General features: G+C 36.9%; 1 protein-coding gene across 3 annotated transcripts; it reads right to left on the bottom strand.

Moving 5' to 3' along the window:
• Positions 1–1855: 1855 nt before the first annotated feature.
• LOC117435068 (fatty acyl-CoA reductase 1-like) lies at positions 1856–18774 on the bottom strand. Of its 3 annotated transcripts, none has more exons than XM_034057984.3 (12): positions 18503–18774; positions 16878–17094; positions 14280–14455; positions 13752–13931; positions 11014–11191; positions 10252–10296; positions 10051–10169; positions 9728–9795; positions 7984–8155; positions 6273–6402; positions 5615–5742; positions 1856–5147 (listed from the first exon to the last, which is right to left on the bottom strand). In XM_034057984.3, exons 2-12 carry the CDS (start codon positions 17064–17066, stop codon positions 4985–4987), a joined length of 1548 nt encoding a protein of 515 aa, XP_033913875.1. In that variant the 5' UTR covers positions 17067–17094; positions 18503–18774; the 3' UTR covers positions 1856–4984. The 3 variants fall into 3 exon arrangements, with proteins under 3 accessions (XP_033913875.1, XP_033913874.1, XP_058859078.1); XM_034057983.3 differs by having other exon boundaries at positions 10042–10169; positions 18503–18773; XM_059003095.1 differs by lacking the exon at positions 18503–18774 and adding an exon at positions 18414–18435 and having other exon boundaries at positions 10042–10169.
• Positions 18775–25895: the final 7121 nt, after the last annotated feature.

The raw sequence follows: 25895 nt of genomic DNA on the forward strand, positions 1-25895 counted from the left end.
CTACTTTTTAAGCATAGCTCTCAGATATGCATGCAATTTTTACAAAAATAATTACACTATTGGTGCTAGAAGAATTAAAACCAGGTTGGTTCTCATTTTACCAAGAATAGGATATATTGCATCTACAGTGTATAAAACTGGGTTATACTTTTCTATTGTCTGTGTAAAGATTCAGTTCTCCCTGTAGCATTTGTGTCTGGAAATCATTTACACAGACCAAAGTAAATGCAATCACTCCAATACTTCCTGTATGTGTCGTTCCTATACATGGAGCTGCCTCACAGGTCAACCTAAATGCTGCCTTTATAAGCAAAGTATTGTTCCCTGCAAACATGTTTCACACAAGCTGAAGACAATGGGAATTTGCAAACCGCAAAACAGAACTAGTCCAGAAGGTGCAGCAGCCTGGAGACTGGCCCAACTCAGATAACTATTAAAACACATTCTGTGTACTGGGTTTGTTCTAAATTGACAGCAGAGCACATAACTAAACCACCCACAAATTTAGCTGAACATGTTCAAGAGAAAATGTGCTTTGCCCAAACAAGCAACAGAGTGGCATGATTCAACACCACTTCACATACACAACCAGTCAGACCAGTCTTAAGCTCCGTCTGAAATTGAGTAAAGCATAAGTCACAGGCTGTTTTTTTTTGTGTGTTAGCATCCCAAGAACACATTGGATTCATTTTACTCATTTCACTCTTTTCTCAAACGCACAGTAGCTGATGAAAAATGAAAAGTAAAAAATACTAGAAATGTGTTTTAATTAGATACACTGCCAACAAAAGGCTGCCTGTACTTTGCTGTATGACCTGAATTTCCACTCCCTTTCTTCCCCACAGGTTTTGGATTCTTAATTGAGATCATGCTTGGTCAGATTTCTCCAGAAGCACAGAGTCAAAGCACTCCACCCAGTTCCACAGGTTAGTTAGAAAACACACCAGTTCATTTTTTAAAGATTTGCTTATTTTTTTGCAACCAGTAGATATGCTGCTTCTGAAGAGACTCCAGAAGGCAGATTGTGGGGAAGAATATTAATGTTGCACTGTCCACTGAAGCCTGTGCAACGCAGATTAGATTCCCCACAATACGCCATGAGTAATCTTTGCCGAAGCATTTGTTTCCAGTTAGTAATCATGACAAACAAAAATCCAAGCAGCAACATAGACAAATCATACTGGACAAGTGATAGCATATCAAACATGTACAAAATTAAACAAGGAAAATGAAGATGCTATACAACGTTTTATCCTTTTATTGCTCAAATCCATGCATGGCAAGTAAAGTAATTAAAAAGGATTGAATTTTAGTCAATAGAAATTCAGTATAGCCATGGACAAAGAATTAGTTCCAGCACAGAAATAACTGTACTGCAGTAAAAGTGACTCCATCAAGCTTGTTTAAAATAAAACAATTCAATCTCTTAATACACATTGTGAAGTGTTAGCACGCGAATAGAAATTCTTGTGCACACAAAAGGATTAACAACGTATTTTTAGAGCCCGCAATAGCTACACAGGTATGGATATTTAGCTGTCCACAAGAGGAAATGCAGTGCTGTAAATCAGTATTATTTCTACACATGAACAAGGTGTGCAGATATAAGTCACTATTTATATTCACAGGTAATGAGAAAGCTCAGCAGCAATCTGAACAAACTGCTGAACCCACAGAATGACACACTACATTCTACCAAGGTTGTTTTTTTGTTATGGCTTAATATTGATTTTATATCGATCCATTTCAATAAATTGGGCAATGGTGTTGATGTTTATTATTTACTCTTCCTATTAAATATATATAAAAAAGGATACCTCAAACCATCCTCAGACAGTGAATGAAGAACTACAGGGGAGTTTATTATATTTATTGATTTGTATTTTTTTTTTGGTTTACAAACAAAAGGCACCCATGAAGTTTCCACTGACTTGACTTGCAAAGTTGTGTTTTTTTGTACTCCAAGGACCGCCATCTTGCAAAGTTGTGTTTTTTTGTACTCCAAGGACCGCCATCTTGCAAAGTTGTGTTTTTTTGTACTCCAAGGACCGCCATCTTGCAAAGTTGTGTTTTTTTGTACTCCAAGGACCGCCATCTTGTATACACAAGACATGCATTTGTTGGGATTGTTATCGTGCAGAGGCAATAAAATACCCATTTCGGGGGTGAAGTCTCTTGAAAAACACTTGGTCCTTGAGTTAATTTCCTAAAGATGGCAAATTACAGCTTCCAGTGTAGTTGGGTTTAACATGACAAACATGATACAGAAAAGATACAGTACATTCATTAGATTCCCTGGGCACTACACTGTTACAGATACTAAAGCAGGAGAGCCACGTTACTGGAACAAGAACACAAAGACATATAACTCTTTAACAAATGTGAATAGGGTAACAAAACAAAACAAACAAAAAGCACCACAGGGGGGAAAAAAAAAAAAAAAAACATTTTACAGTCTGGAGTTAAATACAAGTGCAATGCCCTCTGCTTTGAATCCACTCCTATTCTTACTGTATTCCACAGGTGGAGTTACCCAAGTGATTGGTGCATCGACCTCACAGGGTTACACTGAAATCCCAAGTAATCAGCAACTTGGGATTGCTTGAATAACACAATTAATTTGCCTCAAATTGTCCACTGAAAAACATGCAAGTCCAACCAATGCAAGTCAATTTATTTGTCTGCAGTAGAAGCAGGTTTATATATTTAAATATGTGAAGCGGGTTCAAGGTACTCGATTAGCTTTCGAACAACTAGGAAACAATACAAGCTCAAGACTAAAGTAAATGTGTTTACAGAAGGTCTCTCGCATGCTTTATCAGCTGTGGTCCTCACCCTATGCACTGGTTTGTATATTAAGTACAATGTAAGTTCATACAAGCCATATTGTTATTCAGAAATCGCTCAGATATATTTCAAATGAATTCCCATTAGATCGGGAAACCAGTATAACGAATTGTTTAACATATTCTGAAACACTTAATTTAGTTCAAGGTCGTTAAACAGGATATACAATTACAGCCATGCAATGTTTGAGATTGCAGCTTTAAAATGGCCAATGAAAGCTTTGTGAAAGAAATGACTGGATACACTTTCACACTATTAAAGATAAAATAACATTGCATCTAAATTTAGTTCTTGGAATGAAAACACGTTGGCATATATTTAAATTAAAATCAGTCAGATTTAAAGCTCAGTATATCTGAAACCTCTCTATTGAGGTTTTGGTTTGACTATCAACAGTTTAGTGGCTTAAACAAAGAATTTTTTTTGTTAGTAAATAAATACATTGCATTATATATTTTCCAAGCACAAAAATAAAATGGTTTATTCTAGATCTCTGCTTTCAAACAAACCTTCCTCCAATCTTTTTTTTTTTTTTTTTTTAATATATATATATATAAATGGACTACCTAATAGTTGTACAGAAACAGATTAGAAAACAGTCCTCCGATTGCTCTTTAAACATAGTGTTTCAACACATCGTTTGAAAATTCAGGCATTCCTAACACCTGCCAAATCTCTTCATATCTAAAAAGGGGACCAAACTATACATTTTACACCAGATGTTTCTACAACCAATTAAAAATAAAATCCTTTTGCTATATAATCATACAGGTTAAAATACTGGATTCAAGCCCAATATTCATATTTAGAATATGGCAAAGTTAAACACACAAACATCAAAAAGACAAACAATTTCCAACCTAGGTCCTTAGCACAGCACTATCACAGAAAGAAAATTAAAAACAAAAACAAAAAAATTAAGCTAGAATCTAAATATTTGGTATAGTTTTAGACTCATTTTTCAAAGCAAAGCTATAAGAATGAAACATTTCTCTTTGTAAAACTACATATTGGAATTATTAGATTTGAAAATAGACCCTGTGATATTATAATATTACAGGGCAACTAGAAAATGCAAAACACAAATGGAGATGACTTTATTCAAACAGGGAACACTTGTATAACATTTGCATTTTTTCTCTCAAAAACAAATACTGACACTTTCCACCAAGTCTACTGAATCCAGCAGTGTGCAACAGACAGGCCTTCCCAAGTCCAGGGTCCGAGATACAGTAGGTTTGGTCAGGTTGAAAGCTCACTCCAACAGAAAAGGATATCCTGGATTATACACAACTCAGGTGATGGGGTTACAGGATCCAGAATGGTGGTGTGAAAAACAGGAAAAGAAAGCAGATCTGATCACACCTATTGTTTAGTGACAATGTTTGATTACAGGGAGTGTCTAAAGCCATCTGAAGGCTACATGAAATTCAAACAACACTGGGCACTGTAGTAGGTAGAAATATACATTTTAGATTTTCTTCTAGCAGAAAATCCTTTGGCCTGCTGGTCAAACTTTTAAGAGAAAAATAAAGAAAGCTGCCTTTTGCCCAAAGCAATACAGAAGTGCTGAAAAGTGAAAAAGAAAGAAAATATGTAATGAAAAGGCACAGAAATTAAATGTGGGAAATGATAGGCAATAAAAAGTTAAAGTAATAAAGCGACAGGAAACTACAATACTACATGCCAATATGAGCAGCGTTTCTGATCCAAGCGCTCTTGTGCTTACACAGGCACACAATACATGGCAACTCTTAGTATTATTGCTACCAGCAAATGCTTGCCCCATGCAAATAAAGTGGGGGTAGAGCGACCACCACCACCCCAAAAAAACAGCAGCCCCGTATTTCATTACACAAAAAAAATGCCTTCATAAATCAGCGTAGTTTACTGCCCCTTAAATTAGGTCAGCAAGTTTACTCATTTAACATTAAAAAGGTGCCTAATGCACTGTCGTTCTAATTGTTATCTTTATAAATGTTGAAGGGCGAATTGAATAAGCTACATACAAATATAGAACACACAGTGAACAGAACTAATTTGACACGTCAGTATGAAGAGCAAATTACTGTCCAGGGCTTGTAAAGCATTCCATCAAATGCAGAGTTGTCTGGAGCCTCGCGCCCCTCAACTCTTCTTAGTACCTCATGGTGCTGGATGCTCTGAAGTAGGACAAGAACTTGTAGCAGAGACTGACCACGAAATACCAGATGTTTCTTGCCATCTGTGACCGTGCAATGAAGACACGCCAAACCATGACCACCAATATTGTATTGAAAGCATAGCGGATGTTTCTCAAGCTGAAAGAAATAAGGGGGAAATGACATTACACACAGCAAATAAGTTTCTTTTGACATGGCAGAAGTAATGCTGAATTCTACTGGAGCAAATTAGATTACATCTGGCGGTTCTGTTTTACACTCAACGAACATTTTAAAACCTCAATATTGGAATTATACTTCCATTTAATTAAATACCAAGCAGGATCTTGATCACCAATTAAGAAAATACGCCTGGTTTAGACTGGCTTCTGCATGGATCGGTCAGGTCAATAACTTCCTGTTTCAGACATTACCAAGTGAAACCCTACATTTAAAAAATCAGAACCCATAATTAAAAAGCCTGCATTTCTAGATACATTAAGTATTCTAAGTTATTCATTTTGCATAATAGCATTTTCCCAGAATGCTCTTCTCAGCTAACAGTACAAGCTATTCAGGAGACAGCTCCCAATCAATGGCATTCCACAGCTGAAATTAAACCTTACTTGTTCAGATGTTTTCGTGCAGCTGGCAGCCCAGATAGTTCCTCATTCAGCACATATTTCTTGGTTCCCATGCAGTAGTTCTCCATGTATTCAGCCCAGTGCAACTGTCTTGCATCAAAGTTAAACACCTATAACAAAAGAGCAATATTTTGTACACTACTCTCAATGGGTGTAGTTAGTCATGTTCCTAGAGTTATTTTTGTAACCCTATATTGAAAATTTGTTTTCAACAATCTTTTATTGTAGTAAACCCCAAAAATTGCTGATTGCTCCACAGCTACACCCCAGAAGAGCGAGCCAGAAGATTCATAACCTTATTCTCCAAGCAGCAAAAGCCAGGGCTGTTTCAGATCAGATTGGTGGGAAGTTGTGTGTTTGCAACTGAAATCCTTTCAGGAGGAGTATAAACAACCAAAAAAAAAAAATTAGATCATTTCTGATGGGCTCTGCAAGTTAACTATTAACTATGGAGGAATGCAACAGACAGGAATTAAATTACAGCATACTACAGTACATGTATGTATTTCCTTCTTGTATGAACGTTTTAGGAAACAGTCCTGAACTGCTTGGTTTAACAAGTATGAGCAATAACAGGATGTGTGTAGGTTGGTCACTGTTCAGGAAAGCAGCAGGCTGGCGCCAGAGAATGGCTGCTTACCTTCTTGTCCTCTGGGCTTAACTGGCTCATCAGCATGGTTGTGTTATCTGTGCTCCAAACCCAGGAGTGGCTGGTGAAATACTCCAGCAACATCAACGCTTTGTGGAGTCGAGTGATTGTTTTCATCATTCTACACAGCACAAGAGGCAACAGGTGTAAGCAAACTAGCAAGAAAAGTGATGCAACTAGTACTCGGTTTGACCAATCCAGCATATGAACATCTTTGTAGATTTCTGACAAGTGTCCTGCAACAGCTAATTCAGATTTATTTGCATCTCTAAGAGACAAGGTAAGAAATGCATTAATATAAAATGTTCCAAGTGGAAATATTCTCCAAAGGCACTAATATTGTAGTGTATCTTGATACTGCTGACTGGTTTGTTGAAATCGATTACGTAATGGCTTCAATTTTTAATTAACAAGAATGTTAATCAGCTTTCAGACATTTCTTTTCCATTCCAAAAGAAAGTGGCACTATACTAGCATCATATATATATACGTTTCGTCTATTTAAAAAAGTACCAAATGGGAATAGCAAGATCATTTTGCACTTGGTAAGAATTAACAGTTTGATGCTTATCTACCAACTGGAGGTTTTTACTCATTCATTTATAAATGAATGATTTATTTTTACAATTAGGCATTTTTAAAAGAAAATCGTCCCTCCGAGCCCTCTGTTCATTCTGGGTGCAACATTAGCAGAAAAATAAAATAAATAAAATAAAAACCCCTCCATTAAACTAATTAAAGGAATGGATGTTGTCAGATTATTTTGCAGTACCACACATTTCTAATAAAACAGCACAACCAGAACGTTTTTTTATCTGCCAGGACAGATATGTCAAAGCTACAATGCAGATGACAATCGGGCAGCCACTAAACATTTACTCCAGTGCAGTTTGTACAAAGGAAAAATTAACTGGTTATGTTACTGCACTAGGAGGAAACCACCATGTATTGGAAGTTTTGTAAAATTGTATCTTTTTTTTTTTTTTTTTTTTTTTTAACTACAAAGTAAAAAAAAACAAAAAACAAAAAAAAACACCACACACATCAAGTAAACATCGCACAGGAGCAAATACCAGGTGGAGCTCGTTAATTGCATGACCTTCATTATGGGCTGAAGCACTGAAATGATTGAGCTGATCTTGCACGAAGGGTATCGTTGTGAACAAAGAGCCAAACAGTTAGGCTCATCCAGTTAGTAAAATTTGTTTTGTCACAGACTTGATGCCATGGGTAACTTAAATTCCTTTACATTAAGTTCAACTAAAACCCTAATAAATACTCTTCAATTTCAAGAACTGATGCTGTAAATAATTATATTAATAAAACCCTAAAAAAAAAGAAATAAATCTTCATGCTCAGTGCACTACAATGTGACTGTCTGGTTTCAGGTTTCTTTTAAAATAAATGCATTAGTACAATACTTTATCAACAAAGCATATTTATGCAACATGCTCTTTTTGTGAGCAAGATTAAAAACAAGATTAGAAATACACAGGGGAATCTCAAAAGGTAATTTCTGTGTGTTCTCACAAAACCAAGAGACATTCATCCCAAGGTTTGGAAGCTATGCATCCTGCCCTCAAAACAAGTCATCCTTGCATGCAGCCTATACATTCAATACAGCAATGTTATTTGGCTGAGCAGGATGATCATTGTCCAAACTCATAAGAACACAACAGAGGGCTAAGCAAGCCACGGTTACCTTGGTGTTCTTCCAGTTATCTTCAGGTAGAGATCATATAAGAATGCTGGGGCCTTGTGGCTAACAGCAATCCAGTACTGATAGATTAGGTGATTGGAGGTGAGATTAACATTGGGCCGTCTGAAGGCCTGCTCGAGAGGGTTCCTCTTGAAAGTGGAGATCACATGGTACTCTGGAGAGAAAAGTGAAATATGGAAGAGTATCTCTTACTTCCTGTTGGGAACATATTGCATATCTCCAACTGCACTAGGACCTGAACTGCATAACAAAAGCAGCAGAAAAGCAGTTTTATAACCAAAGCAGCACATATCAGCCATTTACAATAGATGAATACAGCAACGCTGTAACAGAGATTTAAATTTAGTCTTATGTTGCTGTTTGTTATTAGAATACACCAGTGATTCACATATTCCAGTTATATTGCCATGTAGCACATACAGAAGGACACCAAATTAGAAATCTTTATAAAAACAAACGTTTTTCATTTTCCAGTGCGCCAGAACCTGTTGTAAAGGTATTGCCATGGGCAGATTTAACTGCACAGTGTAGCCTTGACGTGCCATGATAATGAGGGAGCACTGTGTTGCAACAAATGGAAACTATACCAAATCTGAAATGCAAAACCAGACAGCCTTTAAAAAAGTTCTCTATGGGACGTGGTCTAGAGCTGCCAGAAATGTGCCTTTACTGATCAGGTTTACAGTGCATAAATAAAAGTAACAAATATACAACCACACTTATTTCTCTGCTAGGGGTCAGACCACCTGTTTGTTGTTGGCCATCTTTGAAATGGATTTTCAAATGGTAGTATGGGTAGGATTGGTAACTGGCTACCTTAATTATGTTACACCCCTAATGGTCCCCCTGTGATTCTTGAAATATATTGTTGTAAGTCGCCCTGGATAAGGGCGTCTGCTAAGAAATAAATAATAATAATAATAATAATAATAATAATAATAATAATAATAATAATATCACTTCTCCGAAAACGTAGAAAAGCAAGATTAAGATCAAGTCTCCATTTAGGAGGGCAAAGGTCAACGCATCACTCCATGTGGGCCAACATCATGGTGCTAGTGGGATTGGAACCATGCTCGCATGGACTCCTCTGCACCCCTAAAACTACAGATGCCACGGAGTCGATCATTTTGTTTTTGAGCCGCTGACTTCCAAAAAAAAAAAACAAGTGGATTCTCTACCCCGGATCACTGGGATCTAGAGTAGCTTAACTATGCAAGTTATTACTTCAATGTCAATTGGTTTTGTCTATATTCTACTTAAAACGGGAGCGCTACCCTAGATTTTAAAGTTGATTTTATTGTTTTTTATTAGCACTTGCAATATTATCACTGGTTAAGGATATTTTGCTTGTATTTTATTTAAAACATGCAGCTATTTTAAATAGTAATAGATGAAAAGTTGCTGCTACTTCCTGGTACGTACTAGTTTAAAGTGTCGGTACTTTAGACTTATTCTAGCCCTTTCATTTGAAATATTTTCATATCTTGAATTGCACAAGTTCCCGACAATAAAAGAGCGCAGTAATAATGTTAATAAAGCTAATAAAAGAGGTGAGAATTTGATAACACACTTAAAATCAAATAGTGAAACAGTGGCTTATCTCCCCCCATTACAAAATTACTGTAATCTAAAACAAACATTTGCTTTTATGTATGTTCAGTTGCCCCATATCTACTGTTTCCTAGAATATAGTATAAATAGACAGTACAAATGTTTTCCATACCAACTTCACCCCAGTGAAAGGGGTTAACTCCGCCTGTTGTGCAGTTGTACACTAACACATTTCTTGGCCTGCAAGAAAATCAAAGTCTGTAAAATACTTAATTTATCTTGTCGATTATTACTGTCATACTCAATAAAACTCGTTGACTCACAACAGTTATGGACAGCATTAAGCACTAAGCACGATATTCATCCCTAATACCAAATAAAACTTGACCTACTTTATGCACATGTCCAGATTCAGATCCCTCGACACTGCTGGATGAAAGATCTGCAGTGACCTCAACCTAAATCAAAGCTTAAAAGCCTGGTTACCTCGTGTACCTGTGAACTCCCGAATACCAAGCGGCAGCCAGCGTATGGTTGACAACTACATCGACAGGAACAAGATCTGCAACTGCATTATTGGAAGCCCTCATGGTGCGCAGGATTCCCTTTCCAGCCTGAAAAGACGACAACAACCTTTAAAATCAAGCATCTAATTCAATGCTACCTAAAAATCACCAAGATTAAATATGTACTTACAGCAATGAAGATTCCACTGGGCCCATTAAAATTGTCAATCCAGCCCTATTCGGATGGGAGAAAAAAAAAAAAAACACACACAAACCACAACGCGTCACTCAAGGCTTCATTCACATTTTACACATTGGACCATCAATACCAAAAGTACTTTTATCTATTAATACTGAACCTAGTATGATTTACTGTCTCGAATTCACAAAACAGTACCTTAATTTGCACCAATCTGCTAACCACCTGGATGTCAATAAAATGAATAGCACTACTTTTGCAGAAAGCAGGCTATTTGCTTTTGCAAAGCTGGCCATTTGACATTTTAGAATTTCCCAAAATGTTTTTTTGGGGTTTTTTTTGGCATGATTCGAATCGATTAGTTGCTTAAAGAACTCTCCAATGATGTAAATATTCCTGCCCACAAAGGGGGGTGGGGCAGTGCCTGGCCACGTGATCACTAAGTGGACCAGACTTCATGGATCAAATCACCTACAGCCCAGTAAGTGTAGGCTGGGAAAAATATTAAAGTGAAATTATAGCAAGGAGAAAGGCATACTTCAAATATTAGCATTACATTGCACCATCAGTGAAACAGTACTTTGAATTAATGCTTTGTGAATTTTGTACACTACTAACATAATATATTACAGTTGAGAGACACTAACCAAAAGGAAAAGATCTATACAATGCCAGCTTCCTTCATTTTCAAATGCATGTTGCACTTTGTTCAGCCATGACTTTTATATAAAGTTATATTTCAGGTTTACTCACAGGAAACGGCTCTTTCCAGCTAGCTCCGACAATAGAAGGTCTGACGATCACCACGTTGAGGTTCCCGGATTCCTGCTGCACAACATGCTCTGCCAGAGCTTTTGTGTATGTGTAGGTGTTAGGCCTTTCACCAATTAGCTTTGGTGTGATTTCATTGATCAATTTATCATCCATCCACCTGCAAATACAAATGCAATACATTTGATCGGTACCATAATAGCATCATTTTTGGGTTAGTGCATCAGGATTATATAACATCCACAAAGTGGTCTGGGTTGTAACTACTCCAAACTGAACTGTTTAAGACCTATGCTACTGCTGCCTGTTGAAAAATAAATGCTGGTTGTCCTCATCACTGAAACTCTGTTTTGAAACCACAACGAGATTGGACGTTTTAACTTGGGCCAACACAAAATGTATTTGCTTACGATTGTAAGTCGCCCTGGATAAGGGCGTCTGCTAAGAAATAAATAAATAAATAATAATAATAATAATAATAATAATAATAATAATAATAATAATAATAATAATAATCTTTTAAAAATCTGAATAGTGTATGAAGATGCCTGTGTGTCATGGAAGCACTTAATAAGAACATAAGAAAGTTTACAAACGAGAGGAGGCCATTCAGCCCATCTTGCTCGTTTGGTTGTTAGTAGCTTATTGATCCCAGAATCTCATCAAGCAGCTTCTTGATGGATGTCAGCTTCAACAACATTACTGGGGAGTTGGTTCCAGACCCTCACAATTCTCTGTGTAAAAAAGTGCCTCCTATTTTCTGTTCTGAATCTCCATTTATGACCCCTGGTCCTTTTTTCTTTTTTCAAGTCAAAGAAGTCCCCCGGGTTGACATTGTCTATACCTTTTAGGATTTTGAATGTTTGAATCAGATACTGTACGGTTCCAAAGTAACTAAATATATTAAGTGATTCTTGTACCAATTGATTCCTCATCATAATGGCCATGCTTTAAATAACAAATAAGAATTTTAATATACAGCTTAAAATTATTTACCAGGACAAACCGCTTTGCACTGACCAGAGGTCAGTTTTATTTATTTATATACATGTTATATTTAGTTTATATACTGTACAACTACATCTAGTTTACTGAATACACAATCTTCAATCTGGACACTACTTCTATAGTTGCAAAATAAGAATGAACAAATTATACTTTATATGGGATAAAGCTTTTAAACCTGCATGTTTTAAACTAAAGTCTACATACAGTAAATGCATTTTAAGACCAACATTGAAAATTAAGGAGATTACTATACTACAGCTATAGCCAAAAGTTTTGCATTGAGACAATTAAAATAAATAAATTTAGTTATTTTATTTAACATCATTTAATTGAACTACAAAACTATATCACAAAAGTCAACCGGAAGCCAGAACAGTAGTACAGTATTACATGTTAGATTTCAAAATTGCACAATTTTTTAATTTGTCAGCTTTTCATTAAGTATATGGAAAACTACAAAGTGGTATGTAATTCAATATGTTAACGTAACATTATTCAGCAGGTTTCATTCGAAATTAGTTAATTCTATAGGGTGATGCAAAACTTTGCTATAGCTGGTATACCCATCTATCAAATGTACTAAAGGTTTTTTTTTTTTTTTCCCTCAGATCTGTGCAGACTTGTTAACAGCCTTGACATACTTCCTTGCACTTTATTTTCATAAATATTAACAATGATAGTGTTCCCTCTTTCACAACCTGACCAACAAATCATAACATGTGGGGGGCAGTGAAATAGTGAAGGGTTGTTAAACTAAAACTACATTAGCACAATTAACCACATTTATGAACCTTCGGATCATGAACTCACAAGGGAGCACTGTACGCTGAAGGACCAAACTGAATTTATGATCAACCAAACAAATTCAATCTCCAAATCAACGTTAAGGTGCAAAAAATGCATTTTAACAGAGTACCAAGGCAGAAAATATATCCGATTACAAAAACAAAATAACTTACTGAATGATAACCATGTGATGTTGATCCTCAAGGAAAAAATATGACAAAACACATGTAAATGAACAGGACTGCAACTGTTGAGAATACTGTTAAACACATTGTACAGTTTAACTATAAACCAACAGCTGAAGAGCTCATTCTAAGCCAACTGGAAGAATCAGTGACTCAAACAGAAGCAGCAAACTTTTCAATATTAGTGCAGATTTCAGGCTTTTGTTACAGTATGTTTGACACACAGTACCTGTGGATAAACTGGGTATACTTTACAGTATATATCCTAGGGTCCAAAGTTGGCTTTTTTTTTTTTTAGCAGAATGAACTAGCCTGAAATGGAACCATTATTCAAAATAAACCTTGCTGACTGCTAACCTGTATAAACCCATTATTCAAAAAGACCTGGCAGATTGCTAGCCTGTGTAAAACCAGCAGGTGAAGGCACACCACACACACTATGATGATGTTTTTTATTATTTAAAACATTAAAAAAGGGATATAAATATGCTTCCCATTGTATAGTATTTATATTTTTACTTTGAGCCAATTGCCTCTTTGTACACTAAGCACCAGATGTTAACAAGTTACTGAATCTCCACCTTTGTTGTGAGGTGGCTGACCAGTAGGGGTTGCTAAAGTGCAATCAAGTTAACCAAGGCCAGCTGATTTTCAACCCCAACCTGCAGGAACAGGGCACAGTAACATTTCTTCATAAACACACTCTAAAGAAAGGAAAGAAGTCTGGCTGACAGAACTTACTCCAAAGCGTCAATCAGTTTCTTGGGATCCACAGGAGGCGGGTAAACAACTTCTTCAATAAGCTTGCGGTTGCAGTTTGCATAAGCGGTTGAAACATGAAGGAAAATCTCAAGATGTTTCATTCTGTGTGCCAGGGCCAGGAGTTTCTGTGTAGCCAGGACATTCAGCTGCACTGCATCCCTGCAGAAGGAAAACACAAACACGGTTACTGGGAATAGATTAAATGAAAGAAACAAGCAGTGTATTTTGTAGGTGATTTATAATAAATAAAATAAAGCTACCATCCAGATATGTAAGCTTATGTATTTTTAAATAACCAAATTCCACCTTCCTCACCAAGTGCAGAAATTATTTTAAAAAAAATAAGTGCCATGTAACCAAGTAACCTATGTAATAAGCAAATATGATATTACAAGTGATAGACTGTATATGTAAAGTAGAAGCTTTATAGGGTGTAGCACAGGATAGTATTGTTGCACCCAGTGAAGTACTGTATTATCAGAGCAGAAACCGAAGGGAATTACTCACTTCAGTGATTCGTTGAATCGAACAGTGGCAGCACAGTGGAAGACTATCTGAATGCAGTCAGCAAGCTTCTCTTGGTCTTCTTTGCTCAGGTCAAGTTCGAGCTGCGTCAGATCACTGTTTACAGCTATGATCTTCTCTTTAAAATTAGGCTGCTCCTCTCTCAATCTGTCAAACAGCTGAAAAGAAACATTGTCCTCATAAAACAAACACACACACACACACACACACTATTCGAGGCTTGCTACTGTACATAAAAGTAAGTACTATGAATCACGCAACACACAGTGAAGTTGTTGAGGCCTTGTGTTTCTGGGAGTTTGTGATCCCACATTAAACATGCTGCACATTTCTAACAAGCATACCAACGCCTCCATAGTTTAAGGCCCTGTCCACACTGCATAAACGAACGCGAGAACCATACTCAAACGTTTTAATTAATCCAGCTCAAAGCGTCCACACTAAACTACCGTTTCATGTTTAGTCAGGTTTAATGCATACAAACACTATTAAATAGTTTGGTTACAGTTCCTAGCAACACAATGGACTGTGGGACTTAATGTGACATTAACCCACCTTGCACTGTATTTTATGTTTACAACCCAGCAAATACAGAGCCCGTGCCTAGGGAAGACAGAACGCTTCTCAGCATGAACGTCATGGCTTTGTTTCTTAAAAACACAAGGTACATTTTATCATAATGTGTGCGCTGCATTTTGAACTCTGAAGTTCTCCTTGACCGATTTCATCGCTCCAGATATCAATGTGTCTTGCTTTTGACATCTGATCACGTCACTCCATGATCCACCATTTTACAACAAGCCTCAGAAATTGCATACGGTACAGCAGTATTGATAGTCATTATCAACTCCTTTAGGCACCTGTTCTGAGTACTGTATTTGTAATTTCCACGAGCCAAAACATATCAGAAAATATTTTGGGATATAGGAGGATACGCAAAAAATGTAGTTTGGTATTACAGCGTCCACACTTCTGATAAACTGCACTGCCTGATGCGATCTCATTTAGAACTGGGTTCGAGACTAGCCCGAGGTGGTCTCAAGTCCAGGTCTCAAGTACGCTGCAGAGTGTAGACACTAACCGTATTTAGCACTTTTAAGCCGGTTTAAAAGCAACTAATACAGTTTAAAGACAGTGTAGACAGGGCCTTATACTCTGAATGACATATGCAAGTTTCATCATAAGTGGACAAGCCGTTTTTTAAAGTAGATATATGTTGAAATTATAGTGTGAACACAAGGAGACTGTCAATTAAAGGCTGACTGACTCTCTCAATAACTTGTGCTACGCCCTTAGCAAGTTACATCGCAACTGAATAATTGGCCTAAATACACACAAGTATTACATATCAATGTACGGATCAATGGAAAACTTTGGGAAAGAGTTAAAGTATTGCTTAGTGTACAGTCTTCTCGTTTAAAGTAAATAAACAGCCTAAATCAGAGCTCATAAAAACAAAACACAAAAGCTCAGTCTCGCAGACAATGGAACTTATCTAATGCTGATAGCAGCGCTCCAGATAAAGGTTTGGGTCTGGGAGTAACACCCTCTAATTTTAACAGAGTATAAAATGCATTTTCAGAGGGCAAAATGCTACTTTACCTTGAAGTCATGAGTAATTTTGCTAAATACTGTCTTCAATGGTAATGGGGTAGGCATTAAAAAAAAACAGCCTTTCATTTTAACTGCAATGTTACTTTGAACTACTGTACAACCATGCGTGTGTTCTACAAGGTTCTTCATTGGCTCAGCGCATTTTTCGAGGTATCACACTGACTCTGCAAATGAATTACGTTACTTCTATTTTATCACTAAAATATTAAACTCAGTGACCGTGTTAACCTCAATATAAGACATACAAATAAATAAAATAAGGAAATGCATTAAGTTATAAAACAGTTAGTTTAATATTGTAGCTGGATTGGGGTGTTTATGCTTAAACCTGTGTAGCTTCAAATCTGTTCTTATTCGAATTGTGAATGTCTGGGAGATGTAGTTGTTAGTGGACGTTTTAGGGGAGGCAGGGAAGCTGTGCAGCAAAAGTGCTGTGCATATTTTTACGCATTCAATTTTAAATGTAGTGTGTATTTACGGTTTCTTTATGCGTAAAAACGCCAGGTACACAGCTTATCTGGACCACTGGCTGATAGTGTTTGAGTAACTGCAGAACAAGATGGAAAAGTGTAATAAAAATATTTACATTCCAACATGATAGAAAACCAATATGAAGGAGCTTTTTTACAGTAAAAATCTCATTGGAAGCCAAAAGCATTTTTTAGCCTTTACCTGTTAATAGTTAAGCAGAATTCGTTATAATGATTTTAAAAATAACTAGAATGGTAATTTGAGCCAATTTTCTCTTGTGTGTGGTTTGTTTCACATTATATTTATTTTTAGACCAGTATGAACAAACTGAATCAAGATTCATTTCTAAGATACTCCTTTTGTGATGAATATACTGTAGATTGGTATCTGCTTGTCAATTCTATGGTTTTCTGGACCTGCTATTCACTGAAACATTCAGGAACATAGCTCACTGTCACAGATTCTAAAGAATGCAATTCTTTTTTTTCTACCTACCTTACAGATCACCATTTCCTCTATGCGTGCCTTGGGGGCCTGTCCTGCTTTCTGTCTGACCAGTACGTACACTGCCTTGACTGTGGGGCAGGATCGGAGTAGTTTCTCCAGCAGCACTTTGCCCATGAAACCTGTGCCACCCGTGATGAGGACATTCTTCCCCTCGTAGTATTTAGGGATGGAAGCCATTCTAGTTTCTGTGTTATAATTACAACGTCTGAAAAACAAGAAAAAAAGAGCATGTAAAGAATATCTCGTTTGATGAATCCCACAGCACATTAGTGCACTGTGTATAGATAAACCATGCATATAAATATAGCAAACAGATGAGTCTCAATTTTACTTCAAGGAGGTCTATAGAATGGAGAATTCCATCGTTTCAATGTGAAGGCCCTAAAACGTTCAACATACTTGCGTAAACACTGTATTTTTTAAAAAAAAAAAAAAAAAAAAAAAACACAAAAACAAACTTTGAATCCAGCTTTTTACATACGCCTATTGGTGGTTGGCACATAAAAATATTGTTTTGTTCCTTTTAGATTAACGCAAAGTAGCCAACTTCATAATGACTATGTACAGTCTTTGCATCTGAATTATTAAATTAAATCTAATGAGAGTTGTTAATTTCAATATGAATGCAGTTATTCTTACAAAACAAAGCTCGAGACTGGCCCAAGCCCAGTGAAGTGTGAAGTCCCCTTGCCATAAACAGTCACTGAGGAATATCGCTATAAACTCATTGCCAATTAAAAGCAAACCTGTGACAGCCGGTTTGTAGCTTGTGTAATTGTAGAATTCCAGGTACAGTATGTTCTAAATAACATGTACTGAAAAAGTTAATGCAAACTAACTGCTAGAAAAAACTGACACGCACTTCTCAGCTAAAGGTATAGTCTTGACTGGCTACGGATTCAACAACGTTCTTCATGGTGTAGAATTGCAGACTAGACAGCAACTTGACTGACACGAACATACTAGTCTTACAACAGACTGCTCGCCTTGTGCTATTTTACCGCAGAATGATATATTTTAATCGAAAGCTACTGGCATACAGGATACAGAGTTACAGCGTGACTGTGAATACACACTGCCAGTTACTGCAGTGTCGATTACATAGCTATCACATGCTGTTTTATTTCAAAATAAACGGTAAATGTCATTTAAATCCCTAGATGTATTTTCTCAAAGCGTGTTCAATCAGATGTCCATGTTAGTTAGCCTCCATTCGCACTTGTTTTGTCAAAAACATTAATTATGAATAATTCAATTTGTGGTACTTTCATGACTCGTAAAAACCAAAAGGGCCATGAACATATCGATTGTTATATGTACGCACCAGAAAACGTAACTATATAAATATGCAATGCCCAATATCTTTATTATTATTATTATTATTATTATTATTATTATTATTATTAATCATTATTATTTTTTATCGATTCGCCGTCTAAAGAAACCAGGATGGAAATATCCTGAAAGAATCCGACACACACTATTGTCCTTGCACCGGCGCAACTTCCTGGATATTTACCGTACCCCTGTTTGAGGCAAATTGTCACTGTAAAAGATAGCTTTCCCCGTCAACATGTAAATAAATGTCGGCAAAGCTCAATGCATTATTATACCTGAATTAGTCGAGCTCTTTTTGTCTTGTTTTTCTTTTTTCTTACTCAGTAAACCCGGCGCTGTTGTACAATCTTCTCCGTCTGACGCTGATCATGCCACTCAGCCGCCCCAATGAGGAACTAAAACAGGATTATGTAATCGAGCACACTTCGTTGATCAGGCAGGCCTGCCCGACAGAAGGCACATTTGAATCACACACATTCAACACACACAAGAGCGGTTTGCTGTTGCAGTGCTAAGTAGTATAGCCAGAAAGTTCCAACCTCTTATCAGCATTGTTGCACATTTTTAATCTATAGAATCACACAATGACCATCAGGTGTATCTTGGACAGAGGTGGTTAGACTGCAGTTTAAGAACTGGCTCAGCTGACATCCTCATTGCATACAATTAATATAATCTGTCAGAACATTTTCTGCTACTAGGGCAGTTACAATACACTTTTGTCTTTATTTTATTAACATTAATCCACATTTTTAAACGAAAAGCAGCCTAAATTATTTGGATTTTGTCAGCAGGTACATTACTGTTGTTGAAGACAGAAATTAGAAAGCTGTGTGTAATTTTTGACCCTGATCTTTCATTTGAATCCCACATTAGGAACGTCACTAAAGTGTATTTTTTCCATCCAAGAAATATTGCTAATTTAAGCCTTTGTAACTTCTAGAATAGATTACTGTAATGCCCTATTTTATGGTATTCCAAACTGTTTTGTCCAGATTGCAGCTTGTGCAAAACGCTGCTGCCAGGATCCTAATGAAAACAAGAAAGTCTGGCCATATTACGCCGGTATTGGCATCCCTCCACTGGCTCCCAATACGATACAGGATTCATTTTAAAGTCCTGCTTTTAACCTATAAAGCATATAACGGGTTAGCTCCACCCTACCTGAGTGACTTATTGGTCCCATATGTTCCAGGTCAGCTGCTCCGATCCCAGGATGCTGGGTCTCTCACTGCTCCAAACATTTCAAAAAGACCACAGGTGGTAGATCATTCGGCTACAGGGCTCCTGAACTGTGGAACGAATTGCCAGTCTCTGTTAGGGAGGCACCAACTATGGCAGCTTTTAAAACTAGGCATATTTTTTATGGTCTATCATATACATGATAACATATTGTTTTATAGTCTATCATATACATGACTACTACTATTGCCTTTTTACTGCATGTTTTATTGTTTTATTATTTTATTGTACTTGTGTATTTGATTGTATTTGCTAACGTGTTGTTCTGCTTCCAATGCTTACTGCTATGTATACTTTCTCGTTTTGCCCATGTGAAGCGCTCTGTGACAACTTGTTGCAAAGGGCGCTATATTAAATGAAGATTGACTGATTGAACCTGACTGGAAGAATCACTGAAAACAGCTCTGTAGCAGATATCAAACTTGTACTGTCTCTGTGCAACGCTCATGAACCCTATTTGGCAGTCATATGAGGTCACGGGTAATATGTAATTACAAACTCAAATGGGCTCTGAGGCGAAGCTTGACAGCATCATGGCAGTAGCTTTATAAATATCTGGAAACAAAAGGTTATTTTTCCTTGTGCAGTTTCACAGTGAATATGAATTTACATTCCAGAACATTGCTCCAGTTTCAATGTGCCGCCTCCTTCAGGTTGGGGGAATGTCAGTGTTCTTGAGTATATGTAATATAAAATATTGAAGATACAAAGGCGTCATCTGAGACATGAGCAGTTAGAATATCGGGGAAGGCAGTTTTTATAGAATACATAAGATACCCCCACGGGGTGCTTAAAAGGTGTTGATGCACAGTGAAGTGTCATCCTTGACTTTCTTATAGAGAATTTGTAACACATCTATGTGTCTATAACAACTGGTAAACTATTTGTGCTTTTTTTAACACTTGGCACCCCACAGATAATAACTCCAATTGTCAAAGCAGTTTGTACTGCAGTCCTGGGTAATTGAATATAACCTGTTGAATCTGCAGTACTTTAAATAAATGGTTAGGTTTGTGTTCATACACTGCCCCCTAGTGTATACAAGCATTCAAATGCAACAGGGAAACAAACTTGTATTTAATTGTGCATTTGGTTTTAAGGAGAGACATGTGGTTAACATCAATAATATATTTTAATGATATCTTGAAATGAGTCCTATATGGAAACTTCCCATTCAATTCAAATAACTTAAATAAATCAACCCAGCAGCATATGTTTCATATGCAATGTCATTTGACCAACAGAGCATTCCATCCATCTCCACATTCAAACCTGATTGAACATATCAGTTTGCAGGAACAAAATAGCATCTTCGAGATGTATTAACATTTATAGTGATTAATAATACACTGATACGGTATAGCAAGCAGGTTGTACTGAATTTTTTTTATAATCCAGAGACTCAAAATCAATCTGATTATTGATTTAACAATCACAATATTTTGTTTTAACATCTATATAATAATAATAATAATAATAATAATAATAATAATAATAATAATAATAATAATAATAATAATAATAATAATAATGTACAATGTAGTAATAACTATCAATATCACCAGAAACCTGAGATAAATGTGTGCCTTGTATGTACAGTTTTGGTGTATAATATTACATGTTATAATACATCGTGTTTCTAGAAGTGGTGAGAAAAACATTGGAAAATAGAAAACATTACATTGTAAAAACATGAATTTTAGACCAGTATTTTTATTTTTAATTCATTCACTCTTTATGGGGCAGGAAAATCACATGTAAGAATCGCAGTAGAAAATTAATTAGATTTCCTGGATTGTGGATGATTTCCTCGTCACTCAAGAGCCTCTGCTTTCTGAGGGTCATCAACCTAAACTGCCTAATATCCCACAGAGGGCATGTGGCTGAGGTAATTTCATCGCTTATTATTTTTCTAATTTTTTTAAAACTGAGGTTAGCAGTTATTATCATCAACCTTATTACACATGGGCAATCTTATACACGAGCCTGGCGCTGAAGTATACCGACTGTAAAACAGCAACATTTATAGGGAAATTCAAGAAGTACACTGAATGACACAGCAGGATCTTAAAGGACACATTAAAAGTGAAGGACATTTATTTATTTTTTGAAATGTGAAGGACAGGGTTTTCTCAGTAGAAAAGTGTGAAGAACAGAGTTTTCTCATTAGGAAGTTACAAAGGACTGGGTTTGATGTCCTTTGAGACTTTTCTATGATATTTTGAAGGACTTTCTTAATGTTGGATTAAACATCTGAAAGCAACCAACCCTTTCTTAAATGTAATATTGGGCCAGGTGAATCATAGAGTTTTTGTCCAAGTGTAATTTGCAACATGTTTAGTAAATTTTGTATTTTTTTAAACAGTCAGGGAGTCAAATATTAGATATACAAATCATCTGCAAGGCTTATGGCAGCAACAATGATCTGTTTTAATTCAAAGCTTTGTCAAAAGTTATTCCGTGGGTTGCCTTTGTCAAGTTCTAAATTGATCTTACGTAGAAGCTCTGCATGCACGTTGTACACACCCAACATTTACAGCAATCCGGCTAAACAAGTTGTCTTGCACGCGATTACATCTGTGGGTAACAAAAGCAATGAACCATACAATCAATGGGAATGCCAAACCAGTATCTGTTCTCTATTCAACAATTCCTGCTTATAATTATTGGAAATACAGCATTTTTTTATGGCAAGCCGTTTTAAAATTTAAACGTTTACCCATAAACTGAAAGATCTGATGCCTCTGATGTAGGACTAGGAGTTGCTTTCATCCACTAGGTAGCATTTGGTATTTTACATTAGCAGGAATGTGCTTACGTGAGAAGGAATGCCAAGCTGTCATACAATATAAAAATAACCCTCCCAAACCGTCATAAAATACAAAAATATCCTAAAAACAAGCTTCTGTGCCTCACACTTCCTGTTTGTGTGAGCCTGACTGCCAACATGTAGTTTTTGTAAACAAAATCTGACCACACGTTGGCCCCAGTTCGGCCAGGAGCCTTATGTCATAGCGGAATTTGCGTATCGACCAATCCAGCCATGCCAGTGTTGTGAAATATCCTGCCTCCCCCTGAATCTCTGCGGAATGTCTCTTTGCAACATAGCTATCAACAATGGTTTACCAGGACACATGTTAGACAACCTGCACCCCGATCCACCTATGGAGCCTGCTGCCCTGGGTGATAATACTGGGCAAGGAAGAGAAGCGAGGCTACGTATCATCACGTATCATATATGTTCAATATATTTTTTATAATTGGTAAACATGTTAAATATATGGACAAGGGGCTCCCGAGTGCCGCATCCAGTAAAGGTGCTCCGCGTGGAGTGCAGGATGCACCCTATAGCCTAGATGTCGCCGGTTTGAGTCCAGGCTATTCCACTGCTGACCATGGACAGGAGTTCCCAGGGGGCAGCGCACAATTGGCCGAGTGCCACCCGTGGTGGGTAGGGCTTAGGTTGGCCAGGGTGTCCTCGGCTCCCCGCGCACCAGCGACCCCTGTAGTCTGGCCGGGTGCCTGCGGGCTTGCCTGTAAGCTGCGTTGTCCTCTGACGCTGTAGCTCTGAGGTGGCTGCATGGTGGGCTTGCAGTGTGATAAAGAAGCAGTCAGCTGCAAGCAAATAGAACAAATGTTCAATTGGTGTGCATGTTTTCAATTATAGCACATTCTCACTTTCTATTTTATAGTTTATAAACCATGTATTTTTCTAATATTCATTTAACACAAATGAATATATAATTTATAATACAATTTAAATTTTATAATACAACATTAAATATGTATGTACCATATATAATATTCATATATTTCTAATAATGAATGAATATATTTCTAATACAATTTAAAAGCATTAAATATAAATGTACCATGTATTTTCCTAAATGTATATATATATATATATATATATATATATATATATATATATATATATATACAGTGCCTTGCAAAAGTATTCGGCCCCCTTGAACTTTGCGACCTTTTGCCACATTTCAGGCTTCAAACATAAAGATATGAAACTGTAATTTTTTGTGAAGAATCAACAACAAGTGGGACACAATCATGAAGTGGAACGAAATTTATTGGATATTTCAAACTTTTTTAACAAATAAAAAACTGAAAAATTGGGCGTGCAAAATTATTCAGCCCCCTTAAGTTAATACTTTGTAGCGCCACCTTTTGCTGCGATTACAGCTGTAAGTCGCTTGGGGTATGTCTCTATCAGTTTTGCACATCGAGAGACTGAAATTTTTGCCCATTCCTCCTTGCAAAACAGCTAGAGCTCAGTGAGGTTGGATGGAGAGCATTTGTGAACAGCAGTTTTCAGTTCTTTCCACAGATTCTCGATTGGATTCAGGTCTGGACTTTGACTTGGCCATTCTAACACCTGGATATGTTTATTTGTGAACCATTCCATTGTAGATTTTGCTTTGTTTTGGATCATTGTCTTGTTGGAAGACAAATCTCCGTCCCAGTCTCAGGTCTTTTGCAGACTCCATCAGGTTTTCTTCCAGAATGGTCCTGTATTTGGCTCCATCCATCTTCCCATCAATTTTAACCATATTCCCTGTCCCTGCTGAAGAAAAGCAGGCCCAAACCATGATGCTGCCACCACCATGTTTGACAGTGGGGATGGTGTGTTCAGGGTGATGAGCTGTGTTGCTTTTACGCCAAACATAACGTTTTGCATTGTTGCCAAAAAGTTCGATTTTGGTTTCATCTGACCAGAGCACCTTCTTCCACATGTTTGGTGTGTCTCCCAGGTGGCGTGTGGCAAACTGTAAACAACACTTTTTATGGATATCTTTAAGAAATGGCTTTCTTCTTGCCACTCTTCCATAAAGGCCAGATTTGTGCAGTATACGACTGATTGTTGTCCTATGGACAGAGTCTCCCACCTCAGCTGTAGATCTCTGCAGTTCATCCAGAGTGATCATGGGCCTCTTGGCTGCATCTCTGATCAGTCTTCTCCTTGTATGAGCTGAAAGTTTAGAGGGACGGCCAGGTCTTGGTAGATTTGCAGTGGTCTGATACTCCTTCCATTTCAATATTATCGCTTGCACAGTGCTCCTTGGGATGTTTAAAGCTTGGGAAATCTTTTTGTATCCAAATCCAGCTTTAAACTTCTCCACAACAGTATCTCGGACCTGCCTGGTGTGTTCCTTGTTCTTCATGATGCTCTCTGCGCTTTAAACGGACCTCTGAGACTATCACAGTGCAGGTGCATTTATACGGAGACTTGATTACACACAGGTGGATTCTATTTATCATCATTAGTCATTTAGGTCAACATTGGATCATTCAGAGATCCTCACTGAACTTCTGGAGAGAGTTTGCTGCACTGAAAGTAAAGGGGCTGAATAATTTTGCACGCCCAATTTTTCAGTTTTTTATTTGTTAAAAAAGTTTGAAATATCCAATAAATTTCGTTCCACTTCATGATTGTGTCCCACTTGTTGTTGATTCTTCACAAAAAATTACAGTTTCATATCTTTATGTTTGAAGCCTGAAATGTGGCAAAAGGTCGCAAAGTTCAAGGGGGCCGAATACTTTCGCAAGGCACTGTATATATATATATATATATATGTATGTTTATTTATTATTATGTAAAACTAACAGTCTCAATATCTAATTAATGTTAATACCAAGTTTCATTACAACTAGATTTGCAGTTGTTATATTACTAATCACTCATTTTGAATGCACTACAGGTTTGATGAACTTAAATAATGCTGAATTTTGATTGCAGGTGGACACTCGTTTCAAAACGTCAGAAATATACACTGGATCATGCTCGCCAGTATCTTCCTGGAAATGTCATTCAATCCTGTACTTCAGAGTACTGTAATCTGCCAAGTGTTTAATCTGTAGTATTTTGTATTTAATCATATCCTGATGTAACTATCACTGTCAATGTTATCTGCTGTATTATTGAATTGTATTTTGCCACACTTGTACTTGCTTGAACCAAAGTCATTGTATTTATCTTGCTCTTATTGTATTATTACTTGTACTGTAACACTTGAAATGTATTTGCTTACAATTGTAAGTCGCCCTGGATAAGGGCGTCTGCTAAGAAATAAATAATAATAATAATAATAATAATAATAATAATAATAATAATAATAATGCAGCTTCTACATAAGATAAATTTAGAACTTGACAAAGGCAACCCAAGGAATCACATTTGACAAAGCTTTGCATTAAAACAGATAATTGTTGCTGCCATAAACATGGCAGATGATTTGTAGTAGAACCTTTGTGTATTTCGGGGGGCTGGAGCCAGGACTCATGCCTTGTGTCATCCCACTAAAATATCTGTCAGTCACCCTATTTAAACTGTAGCCAGCTTCCTAATTCTCATCTTGCTTTTCAGTTTCCTCCACCCTCCCTTCCTCCTACACTTTACTGCATCACCTCTGC

The sequence above is a fragment of the Acipenser ruthenus genome, chromosome 28 (genome assembly GCF_902713425.1).
Source record: "Acipenser ruthenus chromosome 28, fAciRut3.2 maternal haplotype, whole genome shotgun sequence".
In the NCBI taxonomy this organism is placed as follows: domain Eukaryota; kingdom Metazoa; phylum Chordata; class Actinopteri; order Acipenseriformes; family Acipenseridae; genus Acipenser; species Acipenser ruthenus.